The following is a 17346-nucleotide window of genomic DNA, read 5'->3' as shown; positions in this document are numbered from 1 at the left end:
CCCCCGCTCATGTTCTGTCTCTCTTTCTCTCTCTCTCTCAGGAATGAATAAATGTTAAAAAAAAAAAAAAAGGAGTGTCTACTGTAGGATGTGGCACCTAGACTCAGGTCACCCATAATAGGCCTTTGCGGTCTGCTTTCTCTTTCCAGAAACAGGATTGTTCTCTTTAAACTTAAACTGTACAGTGCTTTGTTTCTTTCAACAGAACTGTTCATGGATCTCCAAACATAAGCGTATAATTGAAAACCCACAATAATCAATTCAGAATCTACTGTGAGCACAGCAGGTCAGCAACAAGTTTATTATTAGACTGGCAAGGTAACATGGTACATGGCTAAGTGTTTGGGCCAGCGTTCCTGGACTTTCTCTCCACAGGCTTCTGCTTTCAAATTTCCCCTCTGGTGTTTGCAATGTTGCCGTGGTTGGTCTTTATGAAGGGTGGGGTGGGGGGAAGCAAAGCAAAAGAAGTAACATTGAGTGAAGGCAGGTTCCCTTTAGAGCCTCTTACAGTGGCTCAGGGCAGTTCACCTGATCTGTGATAGTCATTTTTTCTATGTCAATTTCATTAGAAGTCAAGATATCTTTTAGATAGGTCACTGTTTCTGGAGGGAGATAAGGGTTTCTTCCCAAGATCCAAACATGATCCATGTGAAAAAGCCAGACGATTGTGGTACAGGAGTACACGAGGGCGTAGTTCTCATAGTCGGTGGCCAGGACCCAGTATGGAGCAGATGGCATCACTGAGAACCAGAGGAGAGCAGTATTAAGAGGGACCAGGACAAGAGGAACCTTCATCTCCAGGACCCTGGAAGCCAGGATCCTAGTTCTTCTACTGTAGTAGAACTTAAAAAAAATTAAAAAAAAATTTTTTTTAATGTTTTATTTATTTTGAAGACAGAGAGAGACAGAGCATGAGTGGGGGTGGGGCAGACAGAGAGGGAGACATAGAATCTGAAGCAGGCTCCAGGCTCTGGGCTGTCAGCACAGAGCCTGACATGGGGCTCGAACTCACAAACTGTGAGATCATGACCTGGGCCGAAGTCGGACGCTCAACCGACTAAGCCACCCGGGCGGCCCCCCAATTTTGTTTTAAATGTTTATTTATTTTTGAGAGAGAGACAAAGAGAGTGAGCAAGAGAGGGGCAGAGAGAGGGAGACAGAATCTGAAGTAAGTTCCACGCTCTGAGCTGTCAGTACAGAGCCCGATATGGGACTCCAACCCATGAACCGTGAGATCATGACCTGAGCTGAAGTCGGACACTTAACCAACTGGGCCACCCAGGCACCCCAAGAGTAGTGGTTCTTAATTCTGGCTTTATGTGGGAATCTTATGGGAACTTTGACAAATACTAGGCCATGTTTCTCCAGACTGATGTGGAGGTGGTTGGTACTCTTGAAGGCTCCCCCATGATTCTAATGTGCAGCCAAAGCTTAGAGCCATCCTTCTGGATCCTTCTTCCCTGATAACACATCAGTCTGCAGAAAGCCACAGTAATGGGGTGTTTTGCCAGACCTCTTAGACTAACAGGCTGCACTTAGCACCAGTAAGTATGGAGGCACCACTTAGCTAAGTGGAGTTAAGATGGCAAGGTCAGGGGCCCCCAGGCTTTCCAAATCTGTACTTCCCAATTTCCTCTAGAACCTGTCTGAGAAAGGAGGTAAGGGCTAATGTTGGTGTGTTTATTTTCTTTCTGTGTGACCTTCGAAAGTTCTTTTGCTCTCAAGAATATGGTAAATCAGGTGGTAACAGGTTATAAACTCCTCCTCACAAGGGGCCCATGAAGATTCATTGACAGAGGTCTGCACAGTGTTGAAAGCTTAGCATTAAAGGGTCCTTACAACAAGAGAGAGAGGATTTACCTTCTCCGTTTGAATCCAGAGACTTCCTCTGTGAACTTGACCTCCACAGCCAAGGTCCAAGCCAAGGAAATGTCATAGCCCAACTTGTTAAAGTTAAGTGGAAAATGGACCCAAATGGGAGAAAGCTGTGAACTGACCCCATAAGAACAAAAGATTTGGACACAATCTGCTTTCTTGGGTTTCAAGCAACCCACCTCCTCCACTCAAAAATAATCCCTCTCTTTGCTAAATCAAACCAGATCTCAGCACTCGTGAATGACCATGAGAAGCTGGACAAAAGAGGCAGGGTGTAAGAGATTAGAACTTGGCTGGGTGTCAGGGACCCAGCTGGTTATCAGGACAACACAAGAGGGCTAGTCCAGATGACCACCCACTGAGGTCCCTCCTACCTCTGACTTTCTACCTGTTTACAAATATGAAAACAGAAGGACAGTTGGAGGACATCTGGACAGAAGCCTGCACAAGGCTACAGGGCCCACACTGAGTGGGCCCTGACTTACCTTTCTAGCACCATTGGTGCCTGCCTGCCAGGCTCACTATTGAGAGCTTGTATTCATCACAGATCTGCGACCTTTGAATTTCCACTGCTTTGTGTGTTCCCAGCTGGACTGGGAACTCTGCAACCCTGAGTGGTTTGGGGGAAATATGTCTTCCAACCTCTTCCTGCCAAGGCGACGCGCCCCGCCTGCACAGAGCCACACATTCACACGCCGTCTTCCTCCCACAGGGTCTAGCTCTCAAGCATACATTTACCCAGACATTTCCTCATAGCAAAGAAAACTTCCACATCTCTTTATTATCTGAAAGCTCTGACCGTCTCCTACTGCTTATGGAAGGCACGTCAACCCATTACATGGCTTTTGAGGCTCTTCCCAGTCTTGTCTCGTGCTCCATGTACCCGCCCATCCTCTAGGCTTCTCTCTCCAGACCTTTCCTCAAGCCATTCCTCCTCCTGGGAAAGCCTTTCCCGTAGTCTCCTCCACACCCTGGAAGACCCAATGCAAACACCTGATCCCTTCAACCAGAGTGAATCTCTTCCTCCTCTGTTTCCCCTGCCAGCAGCTCCTCCTGCCTCCTTTAGCTCTTGTTACAGGCCTCCTTGTGAAGGTCGTGCACATAGTATTTGGCCTTCACTCCCATCCCCCCTTCCTCAGTGGAGAGTTTGGGAGACCTTCGTTTTGGTCCCAAGTCTGCCTCTAAATGGTCTAGCGACCTTGCCTATATCACCTAGCTTTTCTGCACTTTGACGTTCTTCTTTGTAAAAATAACAAGAAAGGCTGAGATGCACAAAGTCCCTTACAGCTTACAGAGCATGTGCTATCTCATTTACCCTTAGAATACCGGGCACAGAAGTGAAGTTAGTTGCCCATGGTCACATGTGCGGGAAGAATTATTTTCATCTCCCAGCATTCCTATGTTGGTCTATAAAATAAGAACTTCCTCACTGCCCTACTCTTAGGGACTTGAAGGGGGAGCGGGCTGGGGGACAGTGATTCTTCTTACAGCTGTGAGTGCGGTGTCCGCCCCTTGGGTGGGGAGAGGGGCCCTGAAACACTCTCGGGAAAAGAAAGTCTCACATTTCTGAGCTGGCTTCTGCCGTGTATCTATATCAACAGTAAACTAAAAATTTGGTGCTTTCTCTGTTGTCTGTGTCCTTTCCCCAGTTAAGCCAGAGCTCAGAGGACAAATGCTTGTGATCAAATATCTCTCAGGGAACCCTAAAGTGTGGTGAGAAAGTGGCAGATAGAGCCAGGGCTCAAACTTACCTTCACTCTTGTCATCTCTTGTGTCCAAGCCTTTGCACATGTGAATTGTTCTGCTGATAATACCACTACTAACAACTAACTACTACTGGCTACTAATATTTCAGGCTTCCATTCCCTCTGGGAAACTAGTCTAGGCTGGTGCCCTACTGCTCTCCCCGGGTGCTACAATTTGTGCTGCCTTTATTGAAACACGGTAGTTTTACAGTAACTTGCCTGCATGCTTGTCAGTATCCACATGGGATATAAGCCTCTCAGGGCCAAGGGCCAGCTCTGTCTTGCTCATCATCACATCTTTGGTGCCTAGACCCAAGCATGGCACATAGTAGGTGCTCAACAAAGTATTATGCATTGAGTCACTATAGGTGACACACTATAGGTGACACTCAGATGTGACAGGAGTGTTTCAATCCAGGGCTCTAGCCTTTGGTTTGCATATCTCCTATCCCTGAAACCTCCTGAGAGAAGTGAATACTTACACCAGAAAAACTTAACTCCCAGCTTGGCAGGCTCTGTGAGGTTGGCCTGGGTGGCTTCGCCTTCAATTTGATTCACAGTTCCATCCGGTCTGCAACGAGTTAACAAAACAAAACAAAACAAAACACCTTAATTCCATGGAAGCCAAAAATCAATGAAAGGCCACTAAGCATCAGGGTGGCCAAGATTGTGATTTCAGGTTAGGGAGGCTCTTTCCTTTGTCACTGTCTCTGAGACCAAGCGGAGGAAGATGGCCCTGGGTGATAAGAAGCAATAACTGAAATGCTCCAGGACTGGATGATATGTTAGGCCCTAACACTTCTGTGCTGTGTTTTGAGTCCTACAAGGCCATTTCCTGCGCTCAGGCTGCAGAGGGAGGGAGTAAAAGAGAAGGGAACACAAACGAAACAACCCTATACACCAAGATTTACTTCTTTAAAAATGAGAATGGGCCAAAGGGAAAAACAAGGACTGACATGATTACTCAAAGTCTGGAGATCTGCACGCTTTCCTTGCTCTTGGGGCCTCAGTGACATCATATGACATCATCTGACCCATAAAGCCGTCCATACACCTGAGCTCTGAGACCCCTATCCAGGCCTGCAAGCTTCTGAGTATGGGAGATTTCAACATAGGCCAGGTAAAAGCAGGCAGTGAGGAAATATTAACCTCATCTCAGTGATTCTCAGAGACAATAAATGTGCAGAAATGCACATCTTGCAACAAATGCCACCTTACAATTCGCAGTGTCATCTCTTTCTTAGTGGTATATAAAATGGTGGTGTGTCTTAAAAGTGATGGTCTTCGATTGGATGAAATACTTTCGCTCTTTTGAAAGAGTGGCTCCAGGTTTTGGCAACTCCCAATGACTCTGTGGACCTGGGGGAGAGGGGAAATGCCTGGGGCCGGAGGCACTGAGGGGAGGGCGCTCACATATCATAGTGCTCTTCCTAGGAAGCTGACAGAGGAGGAGCCTGTTCATCAGTCCTCAAGGGGGCACAGAACAAAAGTTAGAGCAACAGCGTGTGATAGAAAGTCAGTAGGCTATGGTTAGTGGTGACGGATGTCCCAGAAACCAGGTAATAAGCAACAGGTAAGGAAGGATGAGAAATGTACCCTGGATGCATAGTCTGTTTATCATCAAGTAGGGCTGGGAACCATCCCTTCCTCTGTCACCTGAAACTCAGCTGGGAGAACAGGAAGATGGTCCATTTCTATCTGCATGCAGTTGCTTAGCAACAAACCAGCCTCTTCTCGGCAGACTTTCCTGCTTTTCATCATCATTTATGTTTTGGCCAGAACAGTTTTCAAAACACCAGTCTCTGATCGTAAATGCACAATTTGTTCATGGGAAAAATACATTTGTATTTTCAAGGGTCTCAGCAGATTAATAGTAATACATAGTATTAATTAAATAATTACTACACACCAAACCTTGTTCTAAGCAATTTACACGTGTTGCCTCATCTGATGCTCACAAAGCCCTATGCAGGGAGGTTCTATGATTAATGTCACTTTACTGAGAGGAAACTGAGACCTAGAGTATTACCATAACTAACCTAAGATCACACCATTAGTAACTGGCAGAACCAGGATTTGAAATGGGGCAGCCTAACTCCAAAGCCTGAGCCCTTCGGCTCCCAGCCCCGTGCCAGCTGCTTTTGCCCTCAAATTCTCTGATACTGGCTAAGAGTACTTTGCTCAGACTCCGTGCTGTGCCTCTGCCCATCCTGTAGTATTCCTGAAAGGAGAAGCCATATCATGCTCCTGAACCAGCAAACCTTTCTCCATGTGCCCTTGTATCTTAAACAAACGTGACCCTACAGGCAGAGCAACCTAATACTCAAGATACAGTTAAAGAGGACTCCTGGCCGGCTCCGAAGGAGAGGTGGAAAAATCTTGTGGGTTTTGAGATCAACGTCACTGTCTGACTCTTGGTCATAGAATGGGACAAAATATTTGAAATGAAGTCATTGCAACTTTAGATGGAGGTCTGCATCTCAATCCTTCTCTGGGCTCTAAAATAATCTGTTTTTATCTTTAGAGGCCCTTGAGATTCTTAACTTTATTTCTATGGTTTACGGAGGCAGGGAGTCAACCCACTGATGTTCTGGCTCACAGAAAGCTTAGTGGATAACAAGATGGCCACACAAAGCCTCTCAGAGCCTGAGTAACTTCCATGCTGGGTTATAATTGTTTTCTTGGAGTTGAGCACAGTTCTCAGGTCCTGTAGGGAACAAGAAGGACAGCCCTTCACCCCAGCCTTTCTTCCATTTGTCTTCTGTTCTCTTCCCCATTTCACTTCTCCCTGGGTTTGAATCTTAGCTTTGTTGCTTACAAGCTGTGTGGCCCTTGGGAAAATTACTTTCCCTCTCTGTACCTCAGTTTCCTCATCTATAAGTGTGGAGTTGATAATAGTACCTACCTCAGGGTTGTTATGGGAATTAAATAAATATATATATTCATTTACATATATACATATATGTACACACATGTATATATACATACACATACAGAATAGTGCCTTGCATTTAGGAAATACTTAGTATTTGTTACTATTGTTTATTGTTGCTCTTATCTTTGTTGATAGAAGGTTGGTAGGAGCTCTTTCTGCGGCTTTTTAAAGTTTCTGTTTGCTTTCTAAAGTATGAATTCTCATATCAAATAGAAATCTGTATTTCAGTATCAGAAAAGTATACTTCTATAGGTGATCCTGTTCCCATAACCTAGAATGTGACCATGCATTTGATTCTTGCTTAACAAGAAAAGGAGTTTTCTAATAGTTAAAGCTGTCTGGAGATGAAATAAATTGTCATGGAAGGCAATGAGCTCCCAGTTCCCGGAAGGAGTCAGGTAGAGCTGGATGTCTTCTGTTAGTAGATAATATAGAAAGGGCTTCGTTCTTAGTTTGGAGATCAGATGAGCTGGTCCCCCTCCCCACCCCCCTTGTGCCCCCTCTCCCTCATCCTTTGCTACCAGAGTATCTATTTTGCTGAGAGCAGGAACCCTGCAGTTTGGATTCCCATTGAGTTCCTAGTGCCTCTCATAGGGAGTACACATATAATAAGTACACAACACTCAAGGGAGTCCACGATACAAAAAGATGCTCAGCCAGTGGTCATGCAAATAAATGAGCGGCTTCTCGTCCCCACCATTCTGCTTGCCAAAAACTTTCATCTTAGGACCTGCTGTGAGCAGGCAGGGCAGACCCAGCAACATCTGCACCACCCCCCTCAACGAGATCGCAAGGACACCCAGTCACCCCAGGACAACTCTCTGCAGGCTGGCTCCAGGACTGTGTTGCTTTTGAAACCACAGCCACTCACCTCAACTCCTGGTTTATCACTTTGATGTTTCCGTTTTCCATTAGCGAGTAGTTGGCTTGGATGCAACTTCCCTTCTCAAAGCTCACTGGGATCTTCTCAATTTCATACCATCGTCCAAGATACTGCAGAGATAACAAGAAGCAGAGAAAACCCCATGGCTCTCTGGGGACCTGCAAACTCTTCCCTATTGTTGCCTTTTAGAGCAGAGCCCTTTCCTGGGGAAACCAAGCAAAATGGGCTGCATTGTTCTGACAGCAACTGAGCAAGATATTGATTCAAATGAGAGTAAGTGAATCGGATGTGCAGGCATTGGTTGAATGCCACATTTTATTCCTAAAGTGCTCTTTATTTAGATATCCAGTCAGTGGCCCCTCCAGCCAAAATCTATGTGAAATTCTAAACTCTGTGAAAGAGAGAGAGCAGTCCAGATGATGGAAGGTGCCATCTCAGACATTTTGTGATTCTACGAGGCATCTTTGAGTTGTGTGCAAGTCAGATATATTCACTGGGGGGAACTGGGACTCCAGAGTTGGTTGCGTTCTCCTCATAAGACCTCGCACAGGGAGGTGGACACAAAAGCTTTTGGCAGGTGATCAGGACTTAGAAGACTGATACCACGGGGGGTATGGTCTCAGTTCATAACTTCGTGTACAGAGTCAACTCTAAAGAAGTGCACATTGTTGTGGGGGAGGGGGAGAAAGGTATGTTCACAGTTCCATGCATCGCCTTGCATGGAGATTGCTCCAATTTACAACCTTCTTGGAGGGCAATTTGGCAATATCTAGCAAAGCAATTTCACTTCTGGAAATGTAACCTCCGGATAATAAGAGAAAGAAATGATGCATATGTGAGGTTATTTGTTGTGGTACTATTGTAAGAACAAAATACGGGAAACTAGAGTCTGAGCATTCGTAGGGGACTAGGTAAATAAATTATGGCACATCCATATAATGGAATGTTACACACCCTCTTTTAAAGGAGTCAGATGCGGGGCGCCTGGGTGGCTCCGTCGGTTGAGTGTCCGACTTCGCCTCAGGTCATGATCTCACGGTTTGTGGGCTCTGTGCTGTCAGCCTGGAGCCTGGAGCCTACTTCGGATTCTGTGTCTCCCTCTCTCTCTGCCCCTTCCCAGCTCATGCTTGGTCTCTCTCTCTCTCTCTCTCTCTCTCAATCTCTCAAAAATAAATAAACATTAAAAAAAATTTTAAGGAGTCCTGTGCAATTATCTCCAAGATACATACAATGGAAAAAGAGCTAGGTGAAAAATAGTGTATATGTAAAAATGGGGGGAAAGATTATTATATTCATTTTCTATTGCTGCTATAACAATTTACCAGAAGCCTAAAACAACCCAAATTTATGGTCTCACAGGTCTGTACATCGAGTGAGTTTGGTTAAAATCAAGGTGTTGGCAGGGCTGTGTTCCTTCCTACAGGCTCTAGAGGCCTCTGTCTTCTTGCCTTGTCCGAGTTGTTGAGGCCACCCGCATTTTTTGGGTTGTGAACTCCTTCCTCCATCTTCAGAGCCAGCAAATGCAGGTGAAAGTCTTTTCACATTGCATCTCTCTGATTCTTGTTCCATTGTCACACCTCTCTGACTACAGTTGGGAAAGGTTCTCTGCTTTCAACGATTAGATTGGTCCTTTCTGGATAACCCAGGCCATGCCTGCCATCTCCAAGTCTATAACTTTAATCACATCAGCAAACCCCCCTTTCCGTGTACGGTGGCACAGTCACAGGTTGCAGGCATTAGGGTGAGGGCATCGTTCTGCCTACTGCAGTTATGTATGTATTCGTGAACATATACATTCGCTCCCAAAAGATACACAATAAAATGATTTTACTGGTTGCTACTGGGGAAGGAAACTGAGGTAGGAGGGGAAAAGGGGTAGGAGAAGAGCTTCATTGTATGTTCTCTGGCACCTTTAGGATTTTGATCCATGTGACCATATTTACTTAGTCAAAATATTAATTGAAAGTATTTTTAAATTTAAAAATGTATTACTCAACAAAAGAAAATCAGAGACGCACTCACCTTCAAAAAGTGAGAAGTGGAAATGAGAGTACTGCAAACAGGTGGCAGTACGGCTTCGGGCACATGGCTCTTTGCTCAAATATACACCCACGTTTATGACCTAAAATTTCCACTCATTTATTAAAGGCACATCTTTCAATTAAAACCACTGAAATGAACATTCATTGAAGGCACCAAAAAAATACGGTTAAAAGTCAGTTGGTTTCATAGGCATTCTCAAAAACACACTCCATTTTATACAGAGCATTTAAAATGGTTCTCTTATTGTTAAGGTGACTTCAGTGCTCCATAATTAAAACCGATGAAGCAGGATTTTCTAGAAAAGAGGAAACTGAAAGGTGGAAGATTGCTTTTGATGTCACGCTCCCTTATAATTTCACAATATTTTTGTGAAAACCTTTTCACGTTTGTGGGTCCCAGTTTCTCTATCCATATAAGAAGAATGCAATGTTTAAAATGAATCCTGGATGGGAATGCAAGCTGGTGCAGCCACTCTGGAAAACAGTATGGAGGTTCCTCAAAAAACTAAAAATAGAACTACTCTACGACCCAGCAATTGCACTACTAGGCATTTATCCAAGGGATACAGGTGTGCTGTTTCGAAGGGACACATGTACCCCCATGTTTATAGCAGCACTATCAACGATAGCCAAAGTATGGAAAGAGCCCAAATGTCCATTGATGGATGAACGGATAAAGAAGATGTGCTATATATACATACAATGGAGTATTACTCGGCAATCAAAAAGAATGAAATCTTGCCATTTGCAACTACGTGGATGGAACTGGAGGGTATTATGCTAAGTGAAATTAGTCAGAGAAAGACAAAAATCCTATGACTTCACTCATATGAGGACTTTAAGAGACAAAACAGCCATAAGGGAAGGGAAACAAAAATAATATAAAAACAGGGAGGGGGACAAAACAGAAGAGACTCATAAATATGGAGAACAAACTGAGGGTTACTGGAGGGGTTGTGGGAGGGGGGATGGGCTAAATGGGTAAGGGGCATTAAGGAATCTACTCCTGAAATCATTGTTGCACTATATGCTAACTAATTTGGATGTAAATTTTTAAAAATGTTTTTATTTATTTTTGAGACAGAGAGAGACAGAGCATGAGCACGGGAGGGGCAGAGAGAGAGAGGGAGACACAGAATCCGAAGCAGGCTCCAGGCTCCGAGCTGTCAGCACAGAGCCCAACGCGGGGCTCGAACTCACAGACTGAGGTCATGACCTGAGCTGAAGTTGGACGCTTAACTGACTGAGCCACCCAGACACCCCGTAAATTTTAAAAAATAAAAAATAAAATTAAAAAAAAAATGAATCCTGTAAAGGAAGAGGTAAAACTATCTCTATTTCCAGATAACATGATTTTGTGTATAAAAAATCCTAAGGAATCCACACACACACACAAACTATTAGAACTAATAAATGAAGCTAGCAAGGTTAAGGGATACAAGATCAATATACAGAAACCAAATGGCTTTCTACACTTAAAATGAACACTCTGTAAATTATGAAAATTCCATTTACAATAGCATCAAAAGAATAAAATACTTAGGAATAAGTATTTAACCAAAGAAACACAAAACTTATACTCTGAAAACTACGAAATATTGTTGAAAGAAATTTAATAAGACCTAAATAAATAAGAAATTAAATGGAAAGATAACCTATGTTCAGGGATTGGAAGGCTTAAAATTGTTAAGATGACAATATTCTCCAGATAGATCTAGATTCAATGCATTCTCTATTAAAACAACAACAACAACAACAACAACAACACAAAAAGAAACTCTGCTTCTTCACTAAATTGACAAACAGATCCTAAAATTCATATGGAAATGCAAAGGACTTAGAATAGCCAGAATAAAGTTGGAGGCGTCATATATTCTAATTTCAAAACTTACTACAAAGCTATAGTAATCAATACTGTATAGCACTGGCATAAAGATAGACACATAAAACAATAAAATAGAATTGAGAGTCTAAAAATAAGCTGTTACATAAATGTCCAATTGATTTTCAACAAGGATGCCAAGACTGTTCGATGGGGAAAGAATAGTCTTCTCAGCAAATAGTTCTGGGCAACTGAATATCCACTGGCAAAATAATAAAGTTGGACTTCTATATCACACGATATAAAAAGTTTAACTCAAAATGGATCACAAAATTAAATGTAAGGATTAAAACTATAAATCTCTTTTTTTTTTTTTTTAATTTTTTTTTTTTAATTTTTTTTTTTTTTTTTCAACGTTTATTTATTTTTGGGACAGAGAGAGACAGAGCATGAACGGGGGAGGGGCAGAGAGAGAGGGAGACACAGAATCAGAAACAGGCTCCAGGCTCTGAGCCATCAGCCCAGAGCCCGACGCGGGGCTCGAACTCACGGACCGCAAGATCGTGACCTGGCTGAAGTCGGACGCTTAACCGACTGCGCCACCCAGGCGCCCCAAAACTATAAATCTCTTTTAAGAAAATATAGAAATAAAAATCATAACCTTGCATTAGGCAATGGTGTTTTAGATACCAAAAGTATAAGCAAGAAAGGAGAAAAATAGATAAATTGGACTCCGTTAATATTGGAAACTTTTGCGCTTCAAAAGACACATTAATAAAGTGAAAAAGCAATCCACAGAATGGGGGGAAATATTTTCAAATCATGTATCTGATAAGAGACTTGTATCTAGAACATATAAAGAACTCTCAGAGCACAATAATTAAAAAGATAAGTAACCCAACTTAAAAATGGGGAAAGGACTCAAATGGACATTTCTCCAAAGAAGATACAAAAATGGACGATAAACACATGAAAAGGTGTTCAACGTCATTAACCATTAGGGAAATGCAAATCAAAACCACAATGAGATACCCTTCATACCCTGTAAAAATGATTACAACCAAAAAGATGACAATAGCAAGTGTCGACAAAGATAAGGAGAAATTGGTATTATATACACGGCTGATGGGAAAGTACAATAGTGCATGCAGCGCTTTTGAAAAATCGTTTCCGTGGGACGATCTGAGGAACATTCTGTACATTTCCTCAGAGGATTCCCAGCAGGACTGAACCCTTCTGTTAACAGTGTTACTGTTCAGGAATGCCATCTTTTATTGCTGTTCTGCCTTCTCTCAGTTTCCCCACATAACCACAGTGCTTCCTGGGATCAGCTTCCCAAAACCCTCTGCTCCCCAGTTCTTGGTCTCAGAGCCTGCTTTGGGGATGCCCCAGTAAGATAAGTACCTACCCCAAGGCTTGCTGTGGCAATCAAAGCAGAAAACTAACACTGAATCCTAGAGGATGCTTATTCAAATGGGAGGCAAAACAAACGGGAGTTGAGACTTTGGCCACACCTTGTGCACGTCAAAATTCTCCTGCACCGGAGGAGTCGGGCATTTCCCAAGGTGAAAGGCTTGTCCGTCTGCGGCACTGAAGAGGCTGGCCAGAGCAGAAAAGAGCAGCAGCGCCGTCATCATCTTGGGGCCCTGGATGGAACCTGGGGCCAGGAGAAACAAAGCAGCTAGAGTTGTTCTGAGCACCCTGAGGACACGCAGTCACCAGGGGAACATTTCTGGGGACCTCTCTGGGGACCTTCCCCTGAGCCCTTTTGAACGGTCACCCTGCAGAGCCACCTGAATCGTCATCATCGACCCTGCTGTGAGGCCTTCCACCCCTGGGAGCATCTCCCGACCTTTGTACCTCCATTAGAGCACGCTCTGCCTGGTGTTAGAGCTCGATGGATTTATTTTGCAACTGCTCCCCCTCCATTATGCATTTTTCAAGGATGGGAGCCCACAGAACCTGGCAGTGTCAGGCACAGTCCATACTTGTTGATGAACAGAAACAATGTGGGGTGGGGATAGGCCGAGGGGGAGGTCGAAGCGGTCAAGTGAACCATGCAAGAGAAAAAAATGAGCACAAACCATGCACGTTTAGTATCTTATGAGATTCATAAGAGAAGTGCCTCCCTGATCTACACCGCCCCCACTCCTGCCCCATCTTGCTGGGCTGCTTACCAACCCAGGAGTAGGCCTGAAACTTTAACAGGCTGTGGCGTGCTGGGGACCCCAGGGTCACCCTGACTGTGTTTGAATGCAGACCTTGCCACACGCCAAGTATAACTGTACATTTTATGCTTTAGTTTCCTGGTCTATTAAGTGGGAGTAATAATCATACCAACCTCACCAAGTTTGGTGAGAATTAAATGAGATACTATAGAGAGAGTATTTAGGGTGAAGTCTGACACAGAGGAAATGCTTAATAAATGCTAGTTATTATTATCGTGAAAAGCAGAAACAAATAACCACTTCCTGAATTTCTCTTTGGCATTCTGTTGGGGATACTTCTCAGAGATGTTCATTTCTTTTTTTTTTTTTTTTTCTTCTTTTAAAGGTACATTGACAGGGACGTAGATATGCATTTAACTAGAGAAGGACTAATAGCTGGCAACACGCATTTCAGCCCAGGCACCCTTCCCTGCTTCTTTCCCTGACTTGCCTTCAGTCTATTCTCCTCCTTGTGACTCCTTGCCTGTAGCTGCACAAGAGCTATTTCTAGCTCTTTGCCTTTCTCCCGCAATAAAGAAGACTGAATCAACGCAAGCAAAATGTTCTCAGATCTGAGCATTTAAAAGGATGTGTCATAACAGGAATAATTATAACCACTTTATTATGGTTAAACCTCCAAATAACCTTTAATAATCAATAGCTTTTCTTCTGGAGGTTTTATCGTCCCATTTTCAAAGGAACAGTTACATAACAAGTAAAACTGCCAGCTGGGGATGGTGGGGGCGGGGTGGTCGCTGAGCCTCCTTTGAGCAAGCCAAGTCTGTGGTAGGACCGCACCTTCTCTGAGAATCCATTTTCCATTAGCTCCTGCCACCCCGTAAACAACACCTGTCTTTTAATCTTTTGGGAGAGGATGGATGGATTTGTCTAAACTTACAAAAATTTGTATCCATTTCCAAGGAATTCTTAGAACCGCGCAGCTCTACTCTTGGGCCTCAGTAGGCTTCAAGCTCAGTGCCTTGCCCAGAAGATCTTACCTCAAAGGATGGTCACACATTACGCACATTCTACAGGGTCCCCCAAACTGGCGTGACTTAAGAGGTCCTTTCTCCACCCCACCCCTCAGCCCCTGGGAGTACAGATGTCACGCTGAGTGCCAGAAGGGGCAGAGGGCTGGGACTCAGGTACTGTCTGTGGCTGTCCGTCCTGCAGTGACCCTGAGCCATGCTTCCTTCTGTGCACCACCTTTGGTGGCTTTCAGTAAACACCTACCTCTGTAACCTGATGAGTGTCATTTCACCATGGGACAGTTAACACCAAAAGTCAGTTCCATGTCTTACTCTGACAAATATCTTATTACAAAATGTTCTATTATGGGCTGAAACATGTGCTTTAGCTGTGTAGGAGGATTTCAGAGCAAGGCTAATTCTTAGCCTTGCTTACATATCTCTTCCAAAGATGTCTCTTTATGGCAGTAGTTTCATTCCTATGGTTAAAACTTTTTGTGATAGAAAGGGTTGATGGCATCCATAATTTCTTTTCCACGTCCCGTCCGTTCTAGTTCACTCAGCACTTACTGAGTACCTTCTGACGGTGAGTGAGGCAGGAAAGAAGGGAGACTCGGGAGACAAGTTGACCAAAGTAAAGCCATTTTGGTTTTAGCCTGACCCTTAACCTAACAGTCAGCAGGTCATAAAAAGAGTTACAAGATCCAACTCACTGAAGACCACAAGATCCCATTCTCTCCAGCACTAAAAGCCACAAAGGTCAGATATTCTTAAAATTGCTCCCTGTGGGTAATTTCATAATCCCCAGACAATGGAAAAACTCACCACCCAATAAAAATGATAAACCCAAAATTAAAGAGTAAGCCCCTCCCTACACGCTAGCAAATTAAAAAAAAAAATTATAAAACCATTTATTACGGGCAAAGGGATGTCCTCTTCCTCAACTGGGAGGAGAGACCACTACTTTGTAAGAAAGCTCCTTTCTTCTATATTTAATAAATCTTTGTCCCTTTCTCTAAATGGCTTGCTCTGAAATTCTTTCTTGTGCAAAGCCAAGAATCCTCTTGGCGATGAGCCTGAGGCCCTCCCTCTAGGGCCTCAACCCCATCCAGCATCAAAGGTAAGTCGCATTATTATCTTATACCTGTGAACTTGGGTAGGCGTGACCTATATTTTTGCTCTGTCTTCTAACACTAATGGGAAGATTGTCTTAATGAGGGGAGTTTAAATATTTTAAAAATAAACAGAATTTAAATATTATTTTAACTGAATATTAAATTATTTAATAATAATTCTACCAAGGTTATTGTGCATCCGCCCTGGGCCAGCACAGACTCTGTGAGCTGGTACTCATACTCATTGAACTTCCCCGTGGAGAAGCCCGGGTCTCAGTTTTTCACATGTGCCACACACTGGATCTCCATAACATCCTATCTAGAAGGCTACTGCTATGACATTCTCTGTGTACTCAATGATGTTAATTTCCCAGGGGTTACTTCCTGATAAGGGGTGAAGCCAGAACTTACGCCAGGTCTCTTAGGAGCCTGCTCTCCCAACACCTGCGTGTTAGTGCGGGCAAGGTACCTGCTCTGAAAAAGCTGCAGAACGTTGACGACTAGATTTTTAGATTTCACATGATAAAACAAAACGCATTTCCACAAGCCAAGCGGTCTAAAAAACCCATTTAGCTATTGACTCTAACAAGAAAATATGTCTTCTTAAGAAAATATTTTTGTGCCATATTGTCAAATGTGTTTTCCGATTCACAGAATGAATTACAGTTCACTTTTTGGTAAATTTTACTGTAATGCACAGTTGGACGACAACTCCTTGAGAATTCATCTAGTACAGTATTGGTTATGGAAAATGTTCTCGTTGTCTGCTTGCACAGAAGAGAATGCATAGTGCAAGCACAAGACATTGAGGTAGGTCAACGTTGGGTCGGCACCCCAGTTCTGCCATTTGTTGGCCTATTGCTTAGGATATCTGAACCTCAGTTTCCTCGTCTGAAAAATGGCACTAATGAGGTTCTATCTTGTAAGGTGGTCTGAGGAAAAATGAGACCAATTTTGCAGAGCGACTGGCACAAGCCCTCAATCGTGGCTGTTATTATTTTTAGCTGAAAGGGGGAAAGTAAAAGCCAAGCCTGTCTCTAAGCACTTTTTAACGAAAGCGAAAATGAAAACCACAGTACATACCTTTTCTGTCAAGATGAAGGCAGTTTCCACATGCAAATTCATCCAATTTGAGATGCGTGGTCTTGTTGACTGGCTTCTCCCAAGCTATTTTATAAGCTTCATTCGGTCACTGACGTTTAATTTTAACGCATGCCACACCCACTCCGGGTCGGGAAGGCTGGCCTAAAAGCTTAGTTCTGTATGAAACACAAAGATGGGATGTTTTGTCCATCTCCCTCCCCCAATTTCCTTCACAGCTGCTCCCTGAAAAAGAAACAATGAGATACTGTGTGTATGTGAGAGAGGGAAAGACAAAGTGCATTTCATTCAAAACATCTTTTTTGCTGTGTGGATTTTCGAATTTAATTTTCTCAGTCAGAATGCACTTTAAAGTTCCAGTAAGATGAGCTGCAACATGTTTCCAAGCATCTGGTATTTATTTTTCATTTTTGTGTAAATGAAAAATCAACAACCTCATTTCCTGAAATGGGGCACCCCATGTGGTCCCTGGCCTGGAATGTGACTCAGGCTAGAGAGTGAAGGGTAAGAATTAGAGATGGCTTTTTGTGTGATCCTGGACAAGCCATCCACTTCTCTGAGGCTCAGTCTCCCCATGGTGACGCAGAGGCTGTCATTTCTGTCTCCACCAAAGTTGGGTGAATAGGGGAGATACCGGTTCTGAAGGGGCTGGG

General features: G+C 43.6%; 1 protein-coding gene across 2 annotated transcripts; it reads right to left on the bottom strand.

Moving 5' to 3' along the window:
• Positions 1-269: 269 nt before the first annotated feature.
• Positions 270-16806, bottom strand: APOD (apolipoprotein D). 2 transcript variants are annotated; one of them, XM_045502529.1, is made up of 6 exons: positions 16676-16806; positions 12817-12959; positions 7427-7548; positions 4103-4191; positions 1861-1992; positions 270-740 (listed from the first exon to the last, which is right to left on the bottom strand). In XM_045502529.1, the coding sequence occupies exons 2-6, from the start codon at positions 12937-12939 to the stop codon at positions 505-507; spliced, it is 702 nt and encodes a 233-aa protein (XP_045358485.1). In that variant the 5' UTR covers positions 12940-12959; positions 16676-16806; the 3' UTR covers positions 270-504. The 2 variants fall into 2 exon arrangements, with proteins under 2 accessions (XP_045358485.1, XP_045358486.1); XM_045502530.1 differs by lacking the exon at positions 1861-1992.
• Between the last annotated feature and the right edge of the window lie 540 nt (positions 16807-17346).

Source organism: Leopardus geoffroyi, chromosome C2 (genome assembly GCF_018350155.1).
Source record: "Leopardus geoffroyi isolate Oge1 chromosome C2, O.geoffroyi_Oge1_pat1.0, whole genome shotgun sequence".
Lineage (NCBI taxonomy): Eukaryota > Metazoa > Chordata > Mammalia > Carnivora > Felidae > Leopardus > Leopardus geoffroyi.
Note: the sequence above shows the minus strand (reverse complement) of the source record. Positions and strands in the feature narration are given on the sequence as shown.